Here is a 23600-nt window from a genome sequence, read left to right on the forward strand (position 1 = left end):
GTCAAAGTTAATCCCACTTTCCGTTGTCCAGCCCACCAAAACGATCGCACACATGTTAGTTTCCTGTTCGGTCAGGCCGGACAAACCCATCATAAAACCTTCAACCCAGATCGATGAACATGTCGTAAAGGAAAGGCAGAAACAGATGGAAAGGAGATAGTGGAGTGGGAACGGTGGGCCATAAAATCGGACCACGTCCTGTTCTTTGATCTTTATCAGTGCAGCTGCTGGACAAGGAACTGGCTCAGCAGGATTCGCCCCAGGCGAGGAGACAGTTCGGCCAGGTCAACCAGGAGTCAGCTAAGGCGTACGTGTCAAGGACTCGTTCGGCCACGATCATAGGGCCTATGTTAGGGCAACCATACAAGATGGCTGCCACATTACAAAATGGAACCCAAGGGTTCAAACTAAATCCTCAAATACAGAGTGTTCTCCTATATCGATTCATACGAAAACACTCAGACACGTTAGACTCGTCCTTTGCGGTCTGCTGACACCAAAATCGTCCATTTCCGACGATCTTTATAAATCGGGTTTCAGCACTATCGATCACGGAACCACAATTCATGAACACTAATGCCTGCCAGCAAGATTTAGAGCGCTGATTGATTAGAGAGCCTTATTTCAAATATCTTCATTATCAACTTGCTAGCCACAGTGTAAGGGATGGACTGTTTTATATTCTGTGCAGATCATGTGTTTCTACAGCCACAGAAGCTACAAATGGAAGCTGTTTCTTATCCTGTAACCATCTGTTCGTAATTTGTGGTGCTGTAGATTCACGCAGCTTCCTCCCAGGAAGTCAGCTGTACTCACAAATATTCTCAACACCACCTCTATAACCAATGCACAGTACCTACCGGTCTGTGTTTGACACCACACTCCACTACTCACCTCCAGAGCTGAAAGCAATCTGAGGTTGATTCTTTGTCCTGGCGCACTGTGGACCTAGGGTGGATTCACAACAGGTCTTGTGACCTGAAAATAACTTTGAACTAAAATAACACGTAAACATCTACTCCCAAAACAAGATGGCAGGATAATACATTGTGTGTGAATCTACAGCGCTACACACTGTAAACCGGTGGTTTGAGGGTAACTGTTTCTTTCTCAGACGCTGAACTAGTCTTTTGTGAATACTCACAAGTGCAAGTACAAAAAAATCAAAATACTTCAGAACTATGAGTACAGTGCAAGCCTAAGTATAACATGGGCGTACAAAATGGCAGTGGTTGAACAGCGTGCTGTTTTTTATTAAAGCAGTGCAATTTGATATAAATCATTGTAAGTAAAACTGCTTGTGGGTGATGTCAGTTCCTAAGTAAAAAAAAGTGTCAGTATCCTATAGGGCTGTATCAACAAATGATCTCTCCCATGATCCACATGTCACACTCCTCTGGTTTACTGTGTCTGACTACAGTGATCTTCAAGGCCTGCACCACATGTTACTGGCATTGGAAACCATATGTGGATTTTTAGACACCTGTGTGTTTGTGTACTTTGGTGATAGTTACCAATAGGTGTGAATTTATTTTCCTGAGTGGAATGAAGAGTTTTCTAATCTGTGGGTTTGTATCTTTGCAGGCAAAGGACAGCGATGAAGATGATGAAGTGGCAGTCAGTGTGGATCGCGACCGCTTCATGGATGAATTCTTTGAACACGTACGTTCGAGGGGTTATAGACGTAGAGTGAGTGCAGAGAGCTCACATGCCTACTGCTGGTGGATCTGGATGGTTATTTACCTCAACATATCTTTTTTCTCTGTGTTCTCCATCAGGTGGAAGAAATTCGAGGCTTTATTGATAAAATTGCAGAGAATGTTGAGGAAGTCAAGAGGAAGCACAGTGCCATACTGGCTGCCCCGAACCCAGATGAGAGTAAGGCCCTTGGATTTATATTCATGGTATTTGTGAGGGGGGCCGGCTCATAAAACGTTGTTGTCAAATGTTGGGACAGAAGAGGAAGGATGTACCCAAACTGATTGCACAGTGTCACTCGTGGAGGTGTGGGTCCTGACTATTGAGTATTGAATGTCATTAAATCTTACTATTGTAGTCAAAATATCGAGGACAAAAATATTGACAGGCAGATGTGTATTTATAGAATTTCTATACCTAATTCCACATATGTCTGTTCGGTTGATTTCGGGGGAAGTCCCAATAAAGCACAGAAATATTGTAAATACAATACAATAAAATATTGTGAACATAAAAATCAACGCCTACTTTCAACAAAGAAAGTAATACGAAAATACTATTAAACCATCACTTATCCACTTAAAGTCTGCCTTAAACAACACGTCGAATATAAGAATTTAGACAGATCAAAGTCTATCACTTCATTAATGTCGGATTTAAAAACTCTCAATGCAATTGTATATTGTCTTATGTCCAAGTTCTGACTGACCGCATTAATTTATTTCCTCCTAAGGTGACAATATGCTGTGCAAAAAAATAGTAAATGTGTCTGAGTTTCTGCAGGGGCCCTGGGAGCTGAGCAAGTATCTGATCTTGAAGACCACTTACTGCAAAAACTATTGGTCAATAAAATCCAAATTGTACATTTCATGTATGAGCACCGATTTTGTCCAATAGGGGCTCAAACTCCAGCACATCCTTGGAAGCAAGAAACTGCTCAGCCAAACCACTGCTACTCGACTGATAGTCCCACCTACAATAAACAAACGACCAATGCGACCATTGCGCGCCTAACACCCTGGCCACGCCCACTGCTTGAGGCCACGCCCCATCCATCTACAAGTATGTGCATTCCCTGGAAGCGCAGCGGACGAGCGCAGCGGGCGCGCCTAAGGCAAGCCCGTCTGCGCCAGTCCGCACCAGGCCGGGCACAGGGCCCCAAATCCCTGGTGAAAAAGGCCCACTGTTGCGGACCTTTACGTCAGACACGCTTCACTCTTTGAGATGTCCGGTGAAACATAATTGTAAGATCATACCGAATGACCGACTGACGTCCATTTCATGCCCATCCTGTAATTTCCGTCTTGAGGCTCCTCGGCGTTGCCAAAGATTTACTACAAGTCACCAGCCCATACAAAAGTGGTCTATTGGCAGTCTTAATTGTCTTTCTCTTTGCAAACATAAAAAAGATATCCATGACCTTCTGTTGGAGGATACCCTTGATGCCCTGTTTCTCACAGAAACTTGGCTTCACGATTGTGCAGGCCCTGATATCGCAGAAGCTTTGCCACCTAACTATGCTATTATTAGAAAAGACCGTGGCATAGGAGTTGGGGGAGGCATAGCTGTCATATTTAAAAGATCATTTCATTGCACCTTGGAACCAATTTCACTAACTGCCTCTGAGACGGCCTTTTTTAAACTACAATTGCACCCTAAATTTACCTTCACTGGTCTATTGATTTATAGACCACCTGGTCCTGCCCAAGCCTGGGCCACCCAATTTGTGGACTGGATCGCCTCTGTTAGTAGTAATTATGACAGTCTGTCTATCCTAGGTGATTTAAATATACACCTGGATGACCCATCTTCTAAGCTAGGCAATAACTTAATAAGTAAGTCGTGAATAGTGTATATCAAGAGAAGACCTAATGAAACGTAAGTATAGAGTATCCCTTCAATTAAAATTGAGTTAAGACTCACATATAACCAAACCCAATTTTATTCAAATTTGTGAGCTTACTCAAAATTTAAAAACACTGCATGTTGCAGACCATTTTATGTGCGTGCCAACATGTTTCATTGCCTGTACTTTGTTGCAGCAATTTCGTCAGTGCTCGAGTTCGACAGACACATCCCTAGGCTCCAACCATTACATGAAGGATGACATGTGGTAGCCAATGTCACCCATAACAGCTTCCCACTGCATCTAGGGATATGTTTTCATAAATTGAAAATCCCCTTCCAGCACAATTAGTTGCCGATGGTACACCGCACTTGTCAGTATTCCCGGCGTTAACTCATGCTGCAGGAAGCTGGACTTTGGCTAACACATGTCACCCTTTTCTTTCTTTGGTGAGAGAGTTGTTGATGAGAAAACGTGGGCACACTGGTGAGAACCTGCCAGTAGCGCCAGTAGGGAAGCGCACATGAGGTACTTTCTCACCTTGCACACATTTTTTTTTGCATATATTTCTTGCCTGTCTATAAACACCTTTCCAGTTGGGGGTATTTCTTATGGAGATGACTGATAAACATTTTTATTGTAACATTATAATTTGGGCATTTAGGACTGGATTAGACCGTTAGTGAGTTATAAACAGCAGTTGGGTTGGGGCAGTAGCCCCCCGGCTCAGGGCCTATAAAGAGAAGTTGGTGGCTGCCCGCTACAGTCAGGTCTTTTGTTGTCTATTCTTGTATTTAAGTGGGTGCACTTGCCAGGTCGACATGGCAGTGTAAAACTGTGCGCAGACACTACAGTGGCAGGTTTGAGAACCCTTGGAAACCCTACTTGTGTGGGTGAGACAATCATGCTGCAGGCCCATTAGCAGCATTTGACTTAAAAGTAAGCATGGGTGAATTTTGCGAATTTGCAATTCGCGAATTTGCAGAATTGCGAATTTGCGATCCGCGAAATTCGCAGATTTTTTTATTTTCTGTGCCCCACTCGTGTTTGTGCCCTTTTGCCCTCTGCCCCACTCCTTTTTGTGCTCTTCTGCCCTCTGCCCAACTCGTTTTTGTGGTCTTCTGCCCTCTGCCCCACTCGTTTTTGTGCTCTTCTGCCCTCTGCCCAACTCTTTTTTGTGGTCTTCTGCCCTCTGCCCCACTCGTTTCTGTGCCCTTCTGAAGTCTGCCCCACTCGTTTTTGGTCCCCTTCTGCCCTCTGTCCTACTTTGTGCCCTTCTGCCCTCAGCCCCACTTAGAATGGCGCCGGCAAGCTGCCAGCGCCATTCTAAAATAGCTACAAAGTCAGCTTCAACCGGAAGCACTAATAGATAAAGTAAAGCAGGTGCTCGAGTTGAAGGTCAAATTAAGTTACACAATAATTAATCACCCCAAGTTTGTGTAACTGAATTTGAGCTTCAACTCGAGCACCTGCTTTACTTTATCTATTAGTGCTTCCTGTTGAAGCTGACTTTTGCAATTATTTTAGAATGGCTCTGGCAGCTTGCTGGCAGCTTGCCAGCGCCATTCTAAAATAGTTACAAAAGTCAGCTTCAACTTTTGACTCAATCCGTTCCACTCGCGGATTTTGCAGGAAATTCGCGAATCTCACGGATTGTGAATTTGCAGAATATCCGCAAAATCCGCGAGCTGAACGGATTTTCCGCCCATGCTTACTTAAAAGCCCTGGGCACACACAGAGCACTGTACTAGAGACTTAGTAGTAAGTCAAACAAGCCTATCATGGAAACACCAATCCATAGCCAGGTCTAACATAGAGTACTTGGTACAATAAGGCAAATGAAAATTAGGTTTGACCTTAGCAGTTTTTTGGCCACATGAGGTAGAAAGCTTGAATCAGCCCACTATTGGTACCAGTTAGGGAAATTGAGCATTCTAGGGTGGTCTTAAGCCAGGATGATAACTCAGTAACATGATTATATCATGCAGACTGACCCAGTCCAGGCACAATTTGGATAATACTCCAGCTATATCCCAACGTAATTGATTGACATTACTGGCCATGAGCTTTGTGGGGAGGTGGGCGTCTGAAGTGAGGAAGAGTCCTGAGGCTCGGGTAATTTCATTTCTATGCTACACTTAGATTCAAAGGGATTAGACGAATGGGCAGATTGGGGAAGGGCTATGTTCGAAAGCTTAGGTAGATAGTTATTGGGAACACCTGCTGAACACCTCGTTCATCAATTGTTCTCAGGCAGGTCTACTAGCACAGAATAATGAATGCTATTAGTAATTTGGCGGGCTACTGGCAGAAGCAGCATGGGCTAGGAGTTTTGAATCTGCCCTGACAGAGATAGACTCTGATGTCTATCAAAGAACACAAATGGCAGCAGCTTAATAGGACCAGGCCCAACTGATCAGAGTAATCTAATTGGATCAGATCCCCGGTAATGAGTGCAGGCCTAACATTGATGATAATACAATTGGGGCTAAATTCCTTTTCAGAAGAACTCACGGAGCCTACCCTCTGTGCAAATAATATATTGGTAAAGAAACCAGCATTAGTCTTGATGTTCCCATAAAGCCAGTGTGTAACCTTATTGAGTAACTGGCCTGTTGCTTCTGCTGTCTGCAGAGCTAAACAGGGAACATTTGCTAATAAATCAACATAGGAACAAGCAACTGTCATAGGTGACAAACTTTGGTAAATTCCGACCTCTGTAGCTTATGACCAGTACCTTGAGCAGCCATCTGCACCTGGGATCCTTCAGCCACTGGCTGCAGAGAGTTCAACTGACCATCTTGATAGATCTTGTGATCAGAAGGATGCGTCCCCTGGATCCCTGCCCCCGAGTCTGGGCCTCTAATTGAGGTAGTCTGGGTTGATACTGATAGGGTTGTTAATTTGGAACAGTCGGGGAGTCGGTTACTGCTCCAGCCTAGCCAGACCCTAGCAGGGACAGTTGATCATACGAATACACAGAGGGCGAAGGCAATTTTCCAAAATACAATCAAACTTAACTCAAATCTGTTCAATGGTGGCATTATCGAGTTCAATGGCAGAGGATTGCAATTCAGGTAGTGCGTTCCCCCAATACCAGCACAGCCTCATTATTCCTCGGTTTGGAACCCGTTGTTTGCGTTTCACAACAGGGGCTGAGACTGGTGGCGCAGTAGGTGTAGCAAGAGCGAAGTCCGTTGCTTCTGTGGCTGCCCAATCGGCAAAAGACAAGAGTAAAAGTCCATTGTTTATATCCAGAAGCCAGTTTTAAACTCAGCATTTAAACAGCTTTAACCCAGTTTATCCAGTTGCGTAAGAATAGAGAAAATACAAGCGAAGATTAGGTTTGAATTCAAACTCCTGATCTCCTGCAGTAAAGATAAAAGTACAGCGATGATCACTTACCTCCTCCCTCCAATAGGTTCTCGCCACAGCTGCCGCCACACCCTAGAATCTGTGTAGGATCTGTTTTTTTTGCAGCCTTTCTTCGAAAAAGGATATTAGTAATTCAGCCTGAATCTAAATGGCTACTTGGCTATATGGTCTGTACCTTGTGCAGCCTTTATCAGCTGCAAATACTTGGGTTAGGATTCCCTGCTCACCTGAGCCGCATCACTTACACCGCTTGCACTGCACCGTGGCAACCCTTTGAGCACCACCGTCTTCAGAGTCACTGATCCGAAGAACTGACACACACCCGCCCTATCACACTGCCATACTCCTAGGCTCCCTGAGGAGGCAGCCTCAGTGACGGTGCACAGGCACTCCAGGCCCGAAACCTATGGCACTCAAGATATTAGTGGTGTTCAATGGAGGAACTTGTGGAGACCCGTAGAAGTGACTAGCAAACATCTCATGAAGAGGAGGACTGTAAGTATGGAGCAGACCATGAAATCATAGTCTTAATAAGTCCAGGAGATCCTGAAAAGTCCAAACGTTCACAAAATGACTGGAAGACGACCATGTCCTAGCAGATACAGCAGCATTGCAGAGCCCAGAGAAGGAGCGGGCATGAGCACGAAATGGACAACAATGCGTGAGCAAGGAGTTTTAGTTCTTTTTTTGTAATTTGTAATACATAAAGGTAAATATACACATTTTACTTTAGGTGGGATTTCTTTTTATTCATTTAAAAAAGGATAATTTAGTTAAATATACTTATGTTAATTAAAAATGTAATTCAAAATTAAACTAATAGTTCTGTACTGTTCCTTTTATTTTGTTTGCATTTTAAATAAATATATAATATTAATTTACATTAATACTTAGCATACATATATTTTTACTTTTTTTCGGGTTAATGAAACGTTTTTTACTTTTCCCTTTACTTTACCGTATGCATGTCTTTTCCCCAATGGCAGAATTATATTGTGTATTATTTTCGTTTAATAAAAATTAATGTTAAATTTTTTAATTCAAAAAAGGTTATTACAGTAAACTAAAATAAATTAATAAATGTTTTATTTTTAGATATTTACCAGTAAATTAAATGTATTTCTAACTACTTTAAATATATATATTTTAAATTTAATATAATTTACTTGGGGGTTTTATTTTAAGTCTGTACCTCCAATATTTTCTATGAAACAGTATTGCTGTACCAGCTCCTGTTCGTAGATCAAGGCGAGAAGTGTTGTGCTACATGAAAGACCGCTCTGCTAATTTTTTGGGGACTCTGACCCACTTGAGGATCCCTTATAAGGTATAGATGAGGGTGACATACATTCCTTTGTTTACACAGAATATCTCAAGCAAAAATATCATGGGTCAAAATACTGTGTCAACAATATAGAGAACTAGTAACTATAACTTTTCTGTAACCTTTGGTTTTCTCAGTGAATATATATGTACATATTAGGCTGACAGGACTATATTAGGCTATATATAGTTAGGCGGACATTTCACTCGTACAAAACCAGAGAAATTCAGCAGGTATAGTTAGCTGAGCGAACTATAACTCGTGCCTTCCCAATGCACTGCTTATCACCTCACATATTACATCACTCATGACATGGTCAGTGACATCACTGATGACATCTCAAATGACATCACTGATTACATTATTCAGTGACTGTGAGTGTTTTTAAAATGTTTAAGTGTTGAATATATATATATATATATATATATACCAAGATGTATTGACGAATCAGTGGGTGTAATAGTGCCAGTATCGATGTAGGTGTGTGACTGACTGTATAAGTGAGTGATTAGGTGTCTCAGTGAAAGTATGGGTTACTGACTAGGTTGTCTGAATCAGTCTGTCAGATGGTGTTTAAGTGGCTGTATGGGTTTGTTAATGGGTACATGAGTGGTTGTATGGTTGATTGATTGGTTGTCTGAGTACCTCTATGGGTGTATGACTGTCTGTTTATGTGGGTGAGAGGGTGTGTGAGTGCCTCCACGGATGAGTGAGTCAGTGGGTGTATGGGTTAGTGAGTGTGTAATAGAAGGGCTGTATAAGTGACTGAGTGTGTATGGCTGTGTCGGTGAGTGAATGGAGGTGTCAGTGGTATATGGGTGAGTAAGTGTGTGTGTGAAAGGCAGTATAATTGAGTATTCGAGTATAAGAGTAACTGAATGTATGAGTGAGGGATTGTGATAGTGGCTGTATGGGTTAGCAAGTGCATGTGTGAGAGGCTGTATGGGTGAGTGAGTATGTGTTAGTATCTGTATGAATAAGTGAGTGGGTGTGTGTATAACTGTATAAGTGAGTAAATGGCTGTCTGATTGACTGTGAGTAACTCTAAGTGACTGTGTGAGTGGCTGTATGAATGGATATATCAGTGGCTGTATTAGTGAGTGAGTTGGTGCATGAGTGGCTATATGTGTAACTGAGTAGATGTGTGTGTGTGTGTAGACCTATGAATCAGTGAGTGGGCGTGTAAGTACTGGTATGGGTGTGTCAGTGCTTTTGAGAATGGTAGTGTGGAAGTTAGAATGGGTATATGAAAGGTTATATTTAATCAATCAATCAGAATACTTGTAAAGCGCGCTACTTACCCGTGAGGGTCTCAAGGCACTGGGGGGGTGGGGGGAGCTGCTACTGTTCGAAGAGCCACGTCTTGAGGAGTCTTCTGAAAGCGAGTAGGTCTTGGGTCTGTCGTATGCAGGTGGGAGGGTGTTCCTGGTCTTTGCGGCGAGATAGAAGGATCTGCCGCCGGAGGTAGTACGTTGATTGCGGGGAACAGCGGTGAGGGCGAGGCTGGCGGAGCGGAGCTGGCGGGTGGGGGTGTGGAAGCTGAGTCTGCTGTTCAGGTAGGCTGGTCCGGCGTTTTGGAGTGCTTTGTGTGCGTGTGTGGGGAGCTTGAAGGTGATCCTCTTGTAGACGGGGAGCCAGTGTAGGTTTCTCAGGTGGGGGGTGATGTGGTTGCGGCGGGGGACCTTGACGATCAGTCAGGCGGAGGCGTTTTGGATGCGTTGTATTCTGCGTAAATGTTTGGCTGGGATTCTTGCATAGTGTGTTGCCGCAGTCCAGTCTGCTGCTGACGAGCGCATGTGTAACCGTTCTTCTTGTTTCAGTAGGGATCCACTTGTAGATCCTGCGGAGCATGTGGAGGGTGTTGTAGCAGGAGGAGGAGACAGCCTTGAGCTGTTTCGACATGGAGAGGGAGGAGTCGAGGATGAAGCCTAGGTTGCATGCATGGTTAGTGGGTGTTGGTTCTGTTCCCATTGTGGTCAGCCACCAGGAGTCGTCTCAGGCTGAGGGGGTGAGTCCGAGTACGAGGACCTCCGTCTTATCCGAGTTCAGCTTCAGCCGGCTGCTCCTCATCCAGTCGGTGACAGCCTTCATTCCATCGTGGAGGTTGGTTTTGGCGGTGAGTGGGTCCTTGGTGAGGGAGAGTATTAGTTGGGTGTCGTCGGCGTTGGAGATGATATTGGTGTGTGAGTGGGTGTGTCAGAGATTCTGTGGATGATGTCATCAGTGATGTAATTTGAGATGTCATAAGTGATGTCACGTACCATGTCATGAGTAATGTAAAATGTGAGGTGATAAGCAGCACGTTGTGGAGGCATGATTTATAGTTAGCTCTGCTAACTATAACTGCTGAATTTCCCTGGTGTTGTACGAGTGAAATGTCAGCCTAACTATAAGTCCCTTGAACCTTTGTTTTTGTTCAGTGAATTTCTAAGATTATTTTAAATTCTATTTCCTAACTATAACACACCTGTAGCCTTCGGTTTTACAGTGACTTTCTAAGGTTTTTAAAATGCTAATTCCTTACTATAACGTCCCTGTAACCATTGTTTTTTTTTAAATTTTAATTTCTTTATTGTAACGTTCATTTTTTTTAAAAGTGAGCCTCTAAGATTTTTGTATTTTCGTTCTATAATTGGATATTATAAATGATATTTATATTATTTACCACTCATTTTTTGATTTGGTATGTGTTTTTCAGAAAATACATTAATAACTGGTTTTATTTTTAAGAATTGTTTGAGTCGGCACAACATTGTCGCATTTACTGTGGAGAATCTGTGATCAGTAAATGTACTTCAGACACTGAAAAATACATTTAAAGACATTTTTTAAATAAAGTTTAAATCTAAATTTTTAGTAAGATACTCTCTTAACTTTTCTATCTGTGATCAATTTAGGAGAAAACAACCTTAACAAAAAAATATATATTTGCGACTACCGATGTCATTGCAGTGCCGACGGTAGTCGTGAAGAGCATGTGGTTTGTACAAAGTGCACATTCAATGCCTGCATGCATTACTGTATAAAGTGTAAAACATACATTTAGACAATTTCTATGACTCAATGCATCACTGTATCACTAAGTCTCTCATTCACTGTATAAGTATTTGAGGATATCTGTGAGACTGTGCATCAGTCTTACAATAGTTCTGTAACTAAATGTGTGAATGCCTCAGTACCTCTGTGAGTGGGTGCATCAGTGTCACAATGGATCTGTGATTGGTTGGGTAAGTCTCTCACTCAATCTGTGTAGGGGCATGAGTCCCTTTGTGCATTTGTAAGTAGGTATATGACTGTCTGACTATATCTGCGAGTGGATACATGAGTGTCTAAGTGGGTGAGTGAGTGGGTGCATGAGTCTCTGAGTGGGTCTGTGAGTGAGTGCATGAGTCTCTCAATAGGTCTATGACTTGCAGCGTGATTGTCTGAGTGACTTCTGTTAGTAGATCCGTGGGTCTCTGAGTGCAACTGTGAGTGGGTAAATTAGTCTCTGAGTTTATAACTGACTGTGTGCATAAGTCTCTGAGTGGGACTGTGAGAGTGACTATGTGTGTGTGAGTGTCTGAGTGGGTCCATGAGTGGATGTGTGAGTGTCTCAATGGGTCTGTGAGTGAGAGCATAACTCTCTGGGTGGGTGAGTGAGTGAATGGATGCATGCATGAGTGTCTTAGTGGGTCTGTGACTGGGAGGGCAAGTGTCTGGGTGGGTCTGTGAGTGGATGCATAATCTTTGACTGGGTGAGTGAGTGGGTGTGTGTATATCTAAGTATGTTTGTTAGTGAGTGTGAGTTTCTGAGTGTATGAGTGAGTGAGTGATTGAGTCCATAAGTCTCTGAGAGGGTCTGTGACTGAGTGTGTGAGTGACTGTATGGGTGTGGGAATGGGCATAAGAGTGTCTAAGCATATCTGTGAGTTGGTATATTAGTGTCTCAGTGGGTCTTTGAGGACATACGTAAATGTAAGTGGGTCTGTAAGTGGGTGTGTGAGTCTTAGTGGGCCAGTACATGCATGTGTGACTCTTGAAGTCAGTCGGTAGGTGGGTGCATGAGTATCTGAGTGGGTCTGTAAGTGGGTGCATGAGTGCCCAGGTGGGTCTATGAGTGGGTGTAAGAGTCTCTAACTGGGTATAAGACTGTACCCATGAGTGTATGAGTGGGTCTCTAAGTAGGTGCATGAATCTGAGTTGGTCTGTACATAGGTGCATCACTCTCTGAGTGAGTCTGTAAGTAGGTGCATGAGTACCTGAATGGGTATGTGAGTGGGTGTCAGAGTGGGTATGTGACTGAATGTATAAGTGTGTGAGTAGGTATTTGAATGGGTGTATAAGTGTCTGAGTGAATTTGTGAGTGCAAACATGAGTGTGTGACAGTGACCACACAAGTGGGTACAAATATATGTATTTTTATATATTTTCACCAGTATTCGCGATGATGAAGTGATATTCACGATGTCCCCGCAACGGTACATGGCGGCGCCACTGGCGATCGCGGCATCGTTTCGAATATCATGCGCAATAAAAAAAAAAACTTTGGACACATGACTTGTGTCACTAACACACCCATTTCTCAAACATGCAGTCAGAGTATCACCACCCTCACCCCTATGTGGGCTTTCACACAAATTTACAGCCCCAGGAACCGTTCCCGGATGATTATGGAATTTTATGGCTATGCTTTTATCAAATTTGATCATTTTTACCTTTGTGTGTATATATATCGATAGCATTGCATAACTAAATTTGTAATAGTAACTTTTCTATGTCTACAGCGTAATTTGCACAGGTGAATGTAGTAACGCATGCACCAATCACTTTAAATATATGAAAGATAACGCTGAACTTTGTCACGTGATCAAGTAACCTGTGAGAGCTGAAACGCGTTATGCCATCTTGCACTGAATAAAGGAATAAAATTGCACTATACAGTGGTCCGTAACCGTTGTTTTGAAAGACTCAAAGCAATATACAGTGATGTATTGATATATATATATTGTCTTGCGGACCCCCCACCCAGGCACAAGCACCCCCCGGGGCTCTTGTTTAAATTAATGCGGGTGGCCCTACGGCCTCCACTGGGGACCACAACCCCCGGGGGTAAAACAAAAATATTTGGGAAACCTTGCAGACCCCCGTGCCCCGGGGAACACCAGGTTTCCGGGGCCAAAAAAATGTATTTTTAAATTTGAGGGGAGCCTCCTGCCCCCCAGGCCATTCTCAGTCCCGGAGTCTGCCACCTCCCCCATTATTGGCCCTGGAAACCGCCACCCTCCAAGACCAGCCCTGCTATGTCCCAAGGTGACCGTCCTGGGGACATTGCTGTTTGCTATGACTTGGCGGGAGGTTTACCGCTCCTGCCAAGTCATGGTAAACCCTCCGCTTCCAGCAGGCAAGAGCTCAGAAATTCTCTCACTTGCTGAAAGCGCCGCAAAATTGCTTTCAGACAGATGTAGCTACATGTTTACCAGCTTCCTATGTCTGAAAGCAATGCTGGCTCCCACAGGAGGCAGAGAGCCGGCAGGGACTGTGCTCCCTCATCAGTCCCCAACAGACGTTACTTGATGCCCTGGGTGGGACCAGGGCACCCACAATGGAGGCCAGGCCCCAGGGAATGGGGTCCCCGGAAGTTAAACTGGCCCAGGATGGGGGGCCATGTGGCTCCCTCCTCTTTTATAACTTAAAGAAAGAAGAGGTCAGAACCCGAGGGATGGGGTTCCCGGGCCTGAAATAGGTCGGGGGAGGCAGACCAGCAACTATAACTGCTGAATTTCTATGGTATTGTACGAGGGAAATATGAGCCTAACTATAATGTCCCTGTAACGTTTGGCTTTTTGAGTGAATTTCTAAGTTTTTTTTCATTCTATTTCCTCACAATAACATCCCTGTAACCTTTGTTTTTTTAGTGAATATATATTTTTGTTTGTGTCTAAGTATGGGCGAAATTTGCGAAATCGCGGTCCGCGAATTCGTGCGAAATGGCAATAAAATCCGCGAGTTCGCAGATTTTTGTGCCATTTGCACAAATATGTGACCACGTGTGCCTGTAACTTTGCCAGCGTGCCAAAAGGCGCCGAAGTCCCTTGAGTGACCATTATAGTGGGGATGGGCGGGAAGACGTTATCTTACTGCTAGTGTGTGGTGGACAGGGCCAAACGGGCGGGGCTTCTATGTGAGTTTACATGCATCTTGTTTATAAAGGGTCAGAGACCGAGCAGAGCACCAAATGAGGAGAAAGCAGCCTCATGGTCACAGAAGCTACACGGGGATGGTGCTCGGGAAACTCATGGATGCAAAAATACGTTTGGCACAGGACCCCAGAATCCTTCTGATGTCCAAGATAGCTCTGCTGCGCGTGTTGGTACAAAGCCATTCTGATCCTGCTCAGTGGGTTCAGACGCATGCAGCTGCTGCTGCTGGACATTGTCCCATCTCATACTAAACTGCCCCGTACAGGCATATGCTGGCGCTGGGCAGTAGGGTGCAGTGGCATGCGGGTGCTCCACGCCTGGTACATGCGCATACCAGTGCCAGGGGGGACACGTGTTTATTGGTGCTGTGTAGCAAGTTATGACTTTACATTTTGAATGCACCAGACGGTGGTACCACCTACACCAAGCAGGAGCATCCAGGCACCAGACTTCATGGTGCAAGAGCATAATGGTGCTGTGCGGTACGGGTATATATGTACTGGGGGTAGGGGGGCACTTAGCACAATGTGTGCTCACACCCAGAGGGATCCCAGGCAATTGAGCACAAATGATTTTCACACTGAGAGGGCTCCGGGGCAGTTCAGCAGCACAGAAGCTCACACCCACAGAGCCCCGGGGCAGTTCAGTAGCGCGTTGGCTCACAACCCCTGGGCAGTTCAGCAGCGTGGGGGCTCACACCCACAGGGCTCCCGGGCAGTTTAGCAGCGCCACCCTCTGGTTCATCACTGCCACCCTCTGGTTCATCACTGCCACCCTCTGGTTCACCACTGCCACCCTCTGGTTCACCACTGCCACCCTCTGGTTCACCACTGCCACCCTCTGGTTCATCACTGTCACCCTCTGGTTCACCACTGTAAATGTAAATGTAAATTGATACTTGTATAGCGCACTACTCACCCGCAAGGGTCTCAAGGCGCTTGTACGAATACTGCTGTGGAACCCATCCTGGCTTTCCCTGTGAGGCGTCCACTCCTGGGCACCCCCACGGTGGAGGCCAGGCATCCTCAGCGTTGTGGGGTCCGTTGTGGAGATTAAGCAAGCTATTGCCCAGAGATGTGTGGTAAATATTTGATTTACCGTCCTAATTTCTATGCAGGTAAGTACTTAATCAATAATAACTCAATCGGAAAGAAAGAGACAGAGTCCATGGTGTTAGAGTTCTTAGGGGTTTTATTCCTTAAAAAGGAATGGTTCTTGAACCGGATATCATATTCCTGCCACCACAGGGGTGCAGGAAGGGATAGAGCAATATTTTATTGGCAATACATAGCTTTTATACTTAAATCGTATTATAGGAACCAATACAGTAGGCGTAACAGCTGAGAGAGACAAGATAAGACACACACGTGGTAGTGATACGTAATTAGAAGGCGTGAACTAGGCGTGAACATAGAGGTGTGTGCTAGAAACGTCACATGTAAGTGTCATAAGTGGGTGGCAACAAAAGCAGAATCTTGCAATGTTAGTAGAAATCTGAGGCCTGGATGCGCGCGCAGCTGCATGACGTGTGCATGACGTATGACTGGAAGGTGCAGGGGACTTTGACATTTACACTAGCGGAAAGAGACGGAAGTCTAGCATGTCAGATCAACTCGTGCCTCTATCATATCTGATATCTGATGTTTGGGAACTATATTATCTGGACGGAAAAGGTCTCTGGGGCAGAAGCTATTCTATACTGACTGTGAGTGCGTGTATAAGCGTCTAAGTGTCTGCATGAGAAGCGTGGGGGCATGGGCGTGGGGGCATGGGCCTTCCATGGTAACAGAGGCTATGAATTACTTGTACGGAGACAGTGAGGCCGAGCCCTTTGCTCTGCAGCTGGGGGGATGTTTACTTAAACTAGTAGGCAGGAATGCATTTTCGAGGAGCGGAACAGATAATTCGAAGGTTGAATACAGTCTTGGCAGGCAGCAGGCTGAGCTAAACGCGGTGAGCCGCGCAGGGTGTAAGGCAGAGGTCACGGGTACAGAGACAGCCCAGGCTGAGGCGTTCGGAGTCAGGAGACAGGAAAAGGCTCGATGGCAGAATTCGGGGCCTGCTTCGCCAGAGCTGAAAAACGTGTAAAGTATACCACAAAAAGACGTTGGCATAGCATACTTAGGAACTGAATATTGAACCCGTTCATGGCGGGTCTGAGAGAGGACATGTTAACGTTGGACGCAAATGTATTTGCGTCTTGATAACTGGCACAGGAGGGAAGTTACATGCACTTTAAACTCGTACATGGAGAAGGTGGGGTACACGTTAGGGAACATAACTTGACCAAAAATTTATATTTCCTCATTCCCTCCTTGTTCCCTACGGACCCTTCATGATATATCGATCCTCATGAATCGATCAGTCTGTTCTTGTAACATCATTTGCTCTTCTTTCTTCCTTTGGCGGTTTGAGAGAAAACTGGAATGTTCAATGCACGATGTGGCACACAGTCCACAAATCGCTGGCCCACACTGTAGGCACAGGCAGCAACTGAATACTATGACAAGGGCAATGCCTAGGAAGGATAGAATCTTCCATCCCCAAGCAGTCAACGTTGTCCAGAACCAACCGGACCAAGTCCAGGTGCCTGGATTCTGATGTATCAAACTTGCAATCTTATGAAGACGTGTAATAGCTTTGTATACAGTTGGCGCGTTTTCTGGAATGAAAACACAGCAACTCGACCCGATGACCTTACAAGCTCCACCTCTATCTGCCAAGATGACGTAAAAAACAAGACGATTTTGAAGGACAACAATCCGCATAGCAGACTGCTCCTCTGTTAAGTTACCTAGAGCGGAGGCAGTTTCATTTACTACTGCTTCGAGTGTTCTGGTTAATCTTCGTATTAATTTACTGTTTTGGACGGGGCCTGTGAAGAAAAAGAATCCCTTATTGAAATCTGTGTATTGCTCCCATGCCGTTTCAGTATAGTCGACAATCGGGAGGTCTCTTCTGAGTCTACTCTTTACTAGATTTGTATTTCTGTGATAATCAGGAGGGGCTAGGAAAACAGGTGGCAGAAGGAAGGCAATGTAACAGGTACCATCCCAATCTGGAGGTAAGCGTATGTATGCGGTATGGCCACAAACAAAATAGGAATGACGAGTAGCTCTAAAGGAAGACCTGCCATGATCACTGAATTCGACCACGGTAGTGCATTTACTATGACCTAAGTGTACTGAACCCTTCTTTTTAACACAAAAATGTCCAGTGACTGGTAATACTGACATAGCGGGGAGAACGGGTGCAGCTTCGGATTCAATAGTAAGAATCATAAGGTTAACTGTATAATTACCTAATCCATATACTTCATTTTCTAGATCAGTTCCTGTCCTAATGGGAAGTCCCTTCGTGTCAGGGTAGCAGACGTTGAGCAGAACTAGGTTCAGGTTTCCCCAAATCCAATTCCCCTCGAAAACAGCAATATCAGAATCTAAGGAATTAATTAATCTAAACCATGCACCACAGGAGCCATTGTGAGTGAACGGGTACGGGAAAAGAGGCAGAACTCCCTTGTATTTCTGATAGGGAGGGAGTCGGCCACATATCCAGCAGTTTGTAGCATTGTTAGTCTGATGGGAGTGATGTAACATACTAATGAATGTGTTGTTGCGCAGCGCAAGTCTGTAGGACAGTTCGTGAGGCGGTAATTCACTAAAAGAATGTTCAGCAGAAACATTGTAAGCAGATTGTTCACGCTTGAAGATAGGGTAGTATATGGGAAGCAATATACTCGCAACAATAATCAGAAGACTTAGGAAAAACATAATCAATAATGTCACTATACAGTGACTGCGGAGTGATTTACAATATGTACGTTTCTTGAGTTGTCTCTCTCTCTCTCTATCTCGATCTAGGGGATACATGTCAGAAACTATTTAACCGATTCACCTAGGGGAGGACTTAAACAATTAAACTGTCTGACTTGCTAGATCGAAGCTTTGTTCGGTATTCCTCTTGGGGAGTTTTCTCTCGCTTAGGAATTTTACAGTCACTAGATTCGAGGCAGTCCTTGGAGGGGGTGGACGAGTCTGTTTCTGGCGTCAGTTCGTTGCATTTTTTAATATGACTCGTGTGGATCCACCCCTTTCGGCCTTCCACCTTGATCGCGGTCCTCGTTGTAAGAAGGACGGTCTTCGGCTCTTTCCAGCGGGGCTCCAGCGGGCTTTTCCTGTCGAAGTTCCTAATTAGGACTGTATCCCCAGGGCGGACATCGTGTGGCTTTACATCAGTGTTGTCAGGGAAGGCTGCAGCAACCTGTGAACGACATGATTGGAGTGCAGACATCAAGGAGGCAAGATAATCTGTCAGCATATTACAATCAACATCTGTAATTTTCTTAGGCATGGGCGTCCCCCACATATTCGGTGGTCTGCCAAAGACCACTTCATACGGGGCTAGCCCTGATCTCGAATGAGGAACCATCCTCATATAGAACAATGCAACTGGCAGGGCGACTATCCAGTCGACCCCTTTCTCTTTACAGATCTTTGCAAGGCGTGTTTTCAATGTCTGGTTGTGCCTTTCTACAAGGCCAGCTGCTTCGGGATGTCGGACACAATGGAATCTCCACTGGTATCCTAGCAGAAGGGAAACCTGTTTCATGAGTTCGGATGAGAACGGCTGTCCGTTATCTGAGTACACAACACGAGGCAAGCCGTACCGTGGGAAGAATTCTCGAACCAGCTGCCTGGCAGTGGTCGGGGCAGTGTAATCTGGGACTGGATATGCTTCGGTCCAACGGGAAAGTGCACAAACAACTACGAGGACATATTTGAATCCTCGACAATGGTCCATCTGGATATAATCCATCTGGAGGACTTCAAAAGGGTGATCGGGAGGATGAAATCCACCTTGCTCTACAGGGACGCTTTTTCCTGGATTGAACTGACAACAGATCATGCAAGTACGCACTTTCTGTTTTGCTGCTGCTCGTAAGTGTTTGTTATACCAGAGATGCTGTAAACTGTCTAACATAGCTTTCTCTCCTAGATGTGCCGGACTATGTGCTGTATTTATCATGATTTGAACCATTGAGTCAGGGAGAAACCATGTAGATTTTCCCTTTGTCATCCATCCTTGATCTGTCTGAATCCCTCCTAGTTCAGTCCATTTCTTTATTTCATCTGAAGTGGCATGCGTCTGGATATCGATTACATCTAGGGTGGGATCCCTAACTGACATACACTGTGTCGGTACTATTGTCTTTGTCACATCAGTAGTCTGGGTGTGAGTCAATGCTGTATGTTTTGCTGTCTGGTCTGCCAGGTCATTACCCTGGGAAACAGAATCCGTAACTTTAGTATGTGCTTTACACTTCATGACGGATATGCCAGAGGGCAGATGTATTGCTTCTAACAGTGCTTGAATGAGGGGACCGTGTTGGATCTTGGCACCATGAGAGGTCAAAAAACCTCGTTCTTGCCATAACACTCCGAAGTCGTGTACGACTCCGAAAGCATAACGGGAATCTGTGTATATGTTAACATTTCTGTTCTTGGCTAGTATACAGGCTCGGGTCAGAGCGATGAGCTCCGCTGCTTGAGCAGACAGTGTGTCAATACGATGTGTTTCTTTGACTTCAGTTTCAGTGGTCACTGCATATGCGGCCACTAATTCTCCTGTACTTGTTCTCATGCATGAACCATCCACGTAAAGTGTCAGGTCTGGATTTGTCAATGGGACATCTGTTAAGTCTCGTCTAGGCTTTGTTACTGCATTAATGATCTCTATACAATCATGTGGGGCTGGATCTGTCATACTCGAAGGTAACAATGTTGCGGGGTTTAGGATGCTACAGCGTCTGATTTCTATGTGTGGCTGGAATAGTGTCAATTCATAACCTGTCAGTCGTGCTATAGTCAAGTGTTGAGTCTGGGTTCTGTTTAAAAGAACCTCTACAGAATGTGGAACTTGAACTGTTAATGGATGTCCTAATACAATTGAATTGCTCTGTCTGATTGCTAAGGCTGTCGCTGCAACTGACTTTAAGCACGCCGGGAGTGCCTGGGCTACTGAATCCAATGTACTTGAAAAATAAGCGCAAGGCTTATGTGAACCTGCTTGGTCTTGAGTGAGGACAGACAATGCTGTACCATCACGTTCTGTAACAAAAAGTGTAAACGGTTTGCTGTAACATGGTGTCGCTAGAACTGGTGCTTGACATAAAGCTTTCTTTAATTCCTCAAAAGCCTGTGTATGTTCCTGAGTCCAAGGGAGGGCAGTCGAAGTCGCTGCCTCCTGTGTTAACTGAATCAGTGGTTTAGCTAGAAATGCATACTGGGGAATCCATTGTCTGCAGTACGAGGTGAGGCCTATAAAGGCCCGCACTTCCTTTTGTGTCTGGGGTTGTGGCATATTTACAATTAACTGGATGCGATCTGGAGTGAGCTGTCTCCCCACTTTGGACAGCAAGTGACCCAAGTACACAACTTGCTGAACACAGAATTGTAGCTTCGAAGGAGACACCTTGTGTCCCTTGTCGGCCAGAAAATGTAGAACCGTCAGTGATGCTTGCTCACATTCGGGCTCACTTCGTGCGGTGATCAGCAGATCATCCACGTATTGCAGTAAAGCAGTGTTAACTGGCATTTGAATACAATCAAGTTGTCTTTTCAGTGCTTGGCTATAGATGCTGGGGCTTTCTGTGAATCCTTGAGGTGCGCGTGAAAATTTGAAACTTCGTCCATTTAAACTGAATCCGAAGAGATATTGGCTCTCTGGATCAATGGGCACACTGAAGAAGGCGTTCTTGAGGTCAATTACAGTAAAGAACGTTGCTTCTGAATCAATGGCAGTCAATAAGGATGAGATATCGGGAACCACAGGGTACTGTGGAACAATGCATTTATTCAGCTCTCGTAAATCAATCACCAGCCGATATACTGACGGTGCATTGGGATCAGTACGTTTAAGAATCGGAATGATAGGGGAATTACAGATATTGGAGTCGGTCTCTACGACCACTCCTTGGGTAATGAGCTCTTCAATGATTTCCAGTAAAGCCACTACAGCATCGGGTGGTAACTTGTATTGTCTGATTCGAGGTAAAACGACACCTGGCTTGAGTGTAACACGATATGGTGTAATATGCATGCAGCCTACATCAGTTGGGCCTTGTGCCCACAGGTGTTCTGGTACATTTTTCAATCTGACATCAAACTCTTGTAATACATAGTGACCCTTGAAGTCTCGCAGGAAGAGTCTAACTCCTTCCGGAGAGCAGCATATTACGGCTCCTAGAGCCTTTAGTGTTTTGATACCTAACAAGTTTTCTGGACATGATTTCGTGAGTAACAAGTCTGTAACACGTGATAATGGACCTACTGCTAAACGGACAGGTTTCGATACTTCATTTACAATAGGCTGTCCTAAAAAACCAAGGGAAACATTCTGTGAACCTGAGAGGGGTGCCCCTGGGACTTCATTATGACTGATTGTTGTGCGGCTTGCCCCTGTGTCAATTAAAAACTTTCTATCTTTTTCCAATACTTGACTGTGTACATAAGGACCCTCTTGATCTACAGGAATCTCAATAAGAGGCAAACCAAACTCCCTCTCTAGGCTGTTTCATGTGTAACGTGGATAATCGGGGTAATCAGATTGGGCATACTGGTACATCTGCTGTGACACTTGCTGAGTCGCAGCAATAGGCTGTGGCTGTGACTGTGGTACTGCTACGGTCTGTACTGAATGTGGTGATGCATGCATAGGCTGTGTATTCTGCATGGGCTGTATATTCTGTGAAGTCTGTTGCTGAACATGATCTTGTCTAGGCGGACGCGGTCTTTCTTTAGTTTTACCTGTTGATATATTATGTTTCAGGACTGGGCATTCATGTACGTAGTGACCTGGCTGCTTGCAATAGTTGCATGTCCCTTTAACGGGAGCTGCTGAATTCTGGGTCTGGGTCGTACCCTTTCTCTGGCCGTCGGCTGGAACCGACTGGGCCACCAACATTTTCATTTTCGTGTCTTTCATGCGTTTCTGTTCATGATCCTGTTCTTCTCTGATTCTGTTCTGATGGTATTGTAACATTTGCAACATCTGGGATGGTGTATTTGCCTGCCATGTACTCTCCACTTTGTATACGCGGTTCTTAACTAGTGGCAGGGAATTCTCGACTAATTTTGATACAAAAAGATGTGGGTACGACTCGCTACTTGGTTTAAGGCCACTATTAATAATAAAACATTTCTCGAATCTTGAATAGAAGTCACTAGTATCTTCATTGTGTTTCTGTTTACAGGCTGAGATTGCATCCCAGTCTTCCTTTCTAGTTGTCAGTAATCTTGGCAGAACCTGCACTATTAAACCTGGTAATGCTTTAGTTTTCTCCCCAAGGCCTAGCCCTGGAGTACGAAGTTTCTCCTCGTCTTCTATTTCTGCCCATATAATCTTTTTGTCTCCCACCTCCCACTCTCTTTCCTTCAGTTTCTCGTAGATGCCGGTGGGCAACAATACTTTTAACATTTTCATGATATCTGCATATGTGTAATCTCCCATCAGTAACATGTCTTTAAGTTCTCTGTGAAAACCTGCAGGGTCTTTATCGTGACAGGGTACTAGTTTCTTCATTTCCAATAGTTCTAACTTGGTCAGAGGTGTGTGTACATACACACGTTTCAGGGTATGGTCGGCACCCATGACTGGGTGTACTTCTCGTAATGGGTTCTGACTTTCAATGCCATGAAGACGCTCCATATGATACATTTTCCTTTCTGGGGGCGGAGCGGGAACGTATTGTGAGCTTAAGAAAGTGTTATATCTGTGCCGTTGTTCTAGAATTATTTGAATTAACTTGGTACTTCGGCCTCTCCATCTATCCATGAGTAATGCTTCTAATGTATCGTGTAAGGGACCTGGATCAGAATGTTGATTTCTGTATAACGTGAGGAGGTGCTGAATCATGTATACACCTGCTAATTTCTGCTCGTCTGGGGAAAGGTTCAGAAATGTCTGTGCTACTGTGTCATCATTGTATATATTAGGATTGTCAGCCCACAGTACTGCTGACCGGGCTAGTTCTTGTTCATCCATAGAATTGAGTACATGGTACCCCATTCGTTCTCGAAGCATTTTATCAGTGTCTTGGAACTGATGTTCAGGAGAATTCGGTTTTGATATGCCAGAGAGAAAAACTCTCTTGCTTTCTGGACGAATGCCTTTT

The 23600-nt window shown here is 44.6% G+C and overlaps 1 protein-coding gene across 1 annotated transcript in view; it reads left to right on the forward strand.

The window, feature by feature from the left end:
• Nucleotides 1-1589: 1589 nt before the first annotated feature.
• The window catches only part of STX1A (syntaxin 1A), a 443582-nt gene continuing 421571 nt past the window's right edge, over nt 1590-23600 (forward strand). Inside the window, exons 1-2 of the mRNA XM_086954690.1 lie at nt 1590-1662; nt 1779-1878. Coding sequence (XP_086810816.1) covers nt 1642-1662; nt 1779-1878 — 121 coding nt within the window. The 5' untranslated portion in view covers nt 1590-1641. The remainder of the gene's footprint in view (nt 1663-1778; nt 1879-23600) is intronic.

The sequence above is a fragment of the Lissotriton vulgaris genome, chromosome 2_1, assembly GCF_964263255.1.
Source record: "Lissotriton vulgaris chromosome 2_1, aLisVul1.2, whole genome shotgun sequence".
In the NCBI taxonomy this organism is placed as follows: domain Eukaryota; kingdom Metazoa; phylum Chordata; class Amphibia; order Caudata; family Salamandridae; genus Lissotriton; species Lissotriton vulgaris.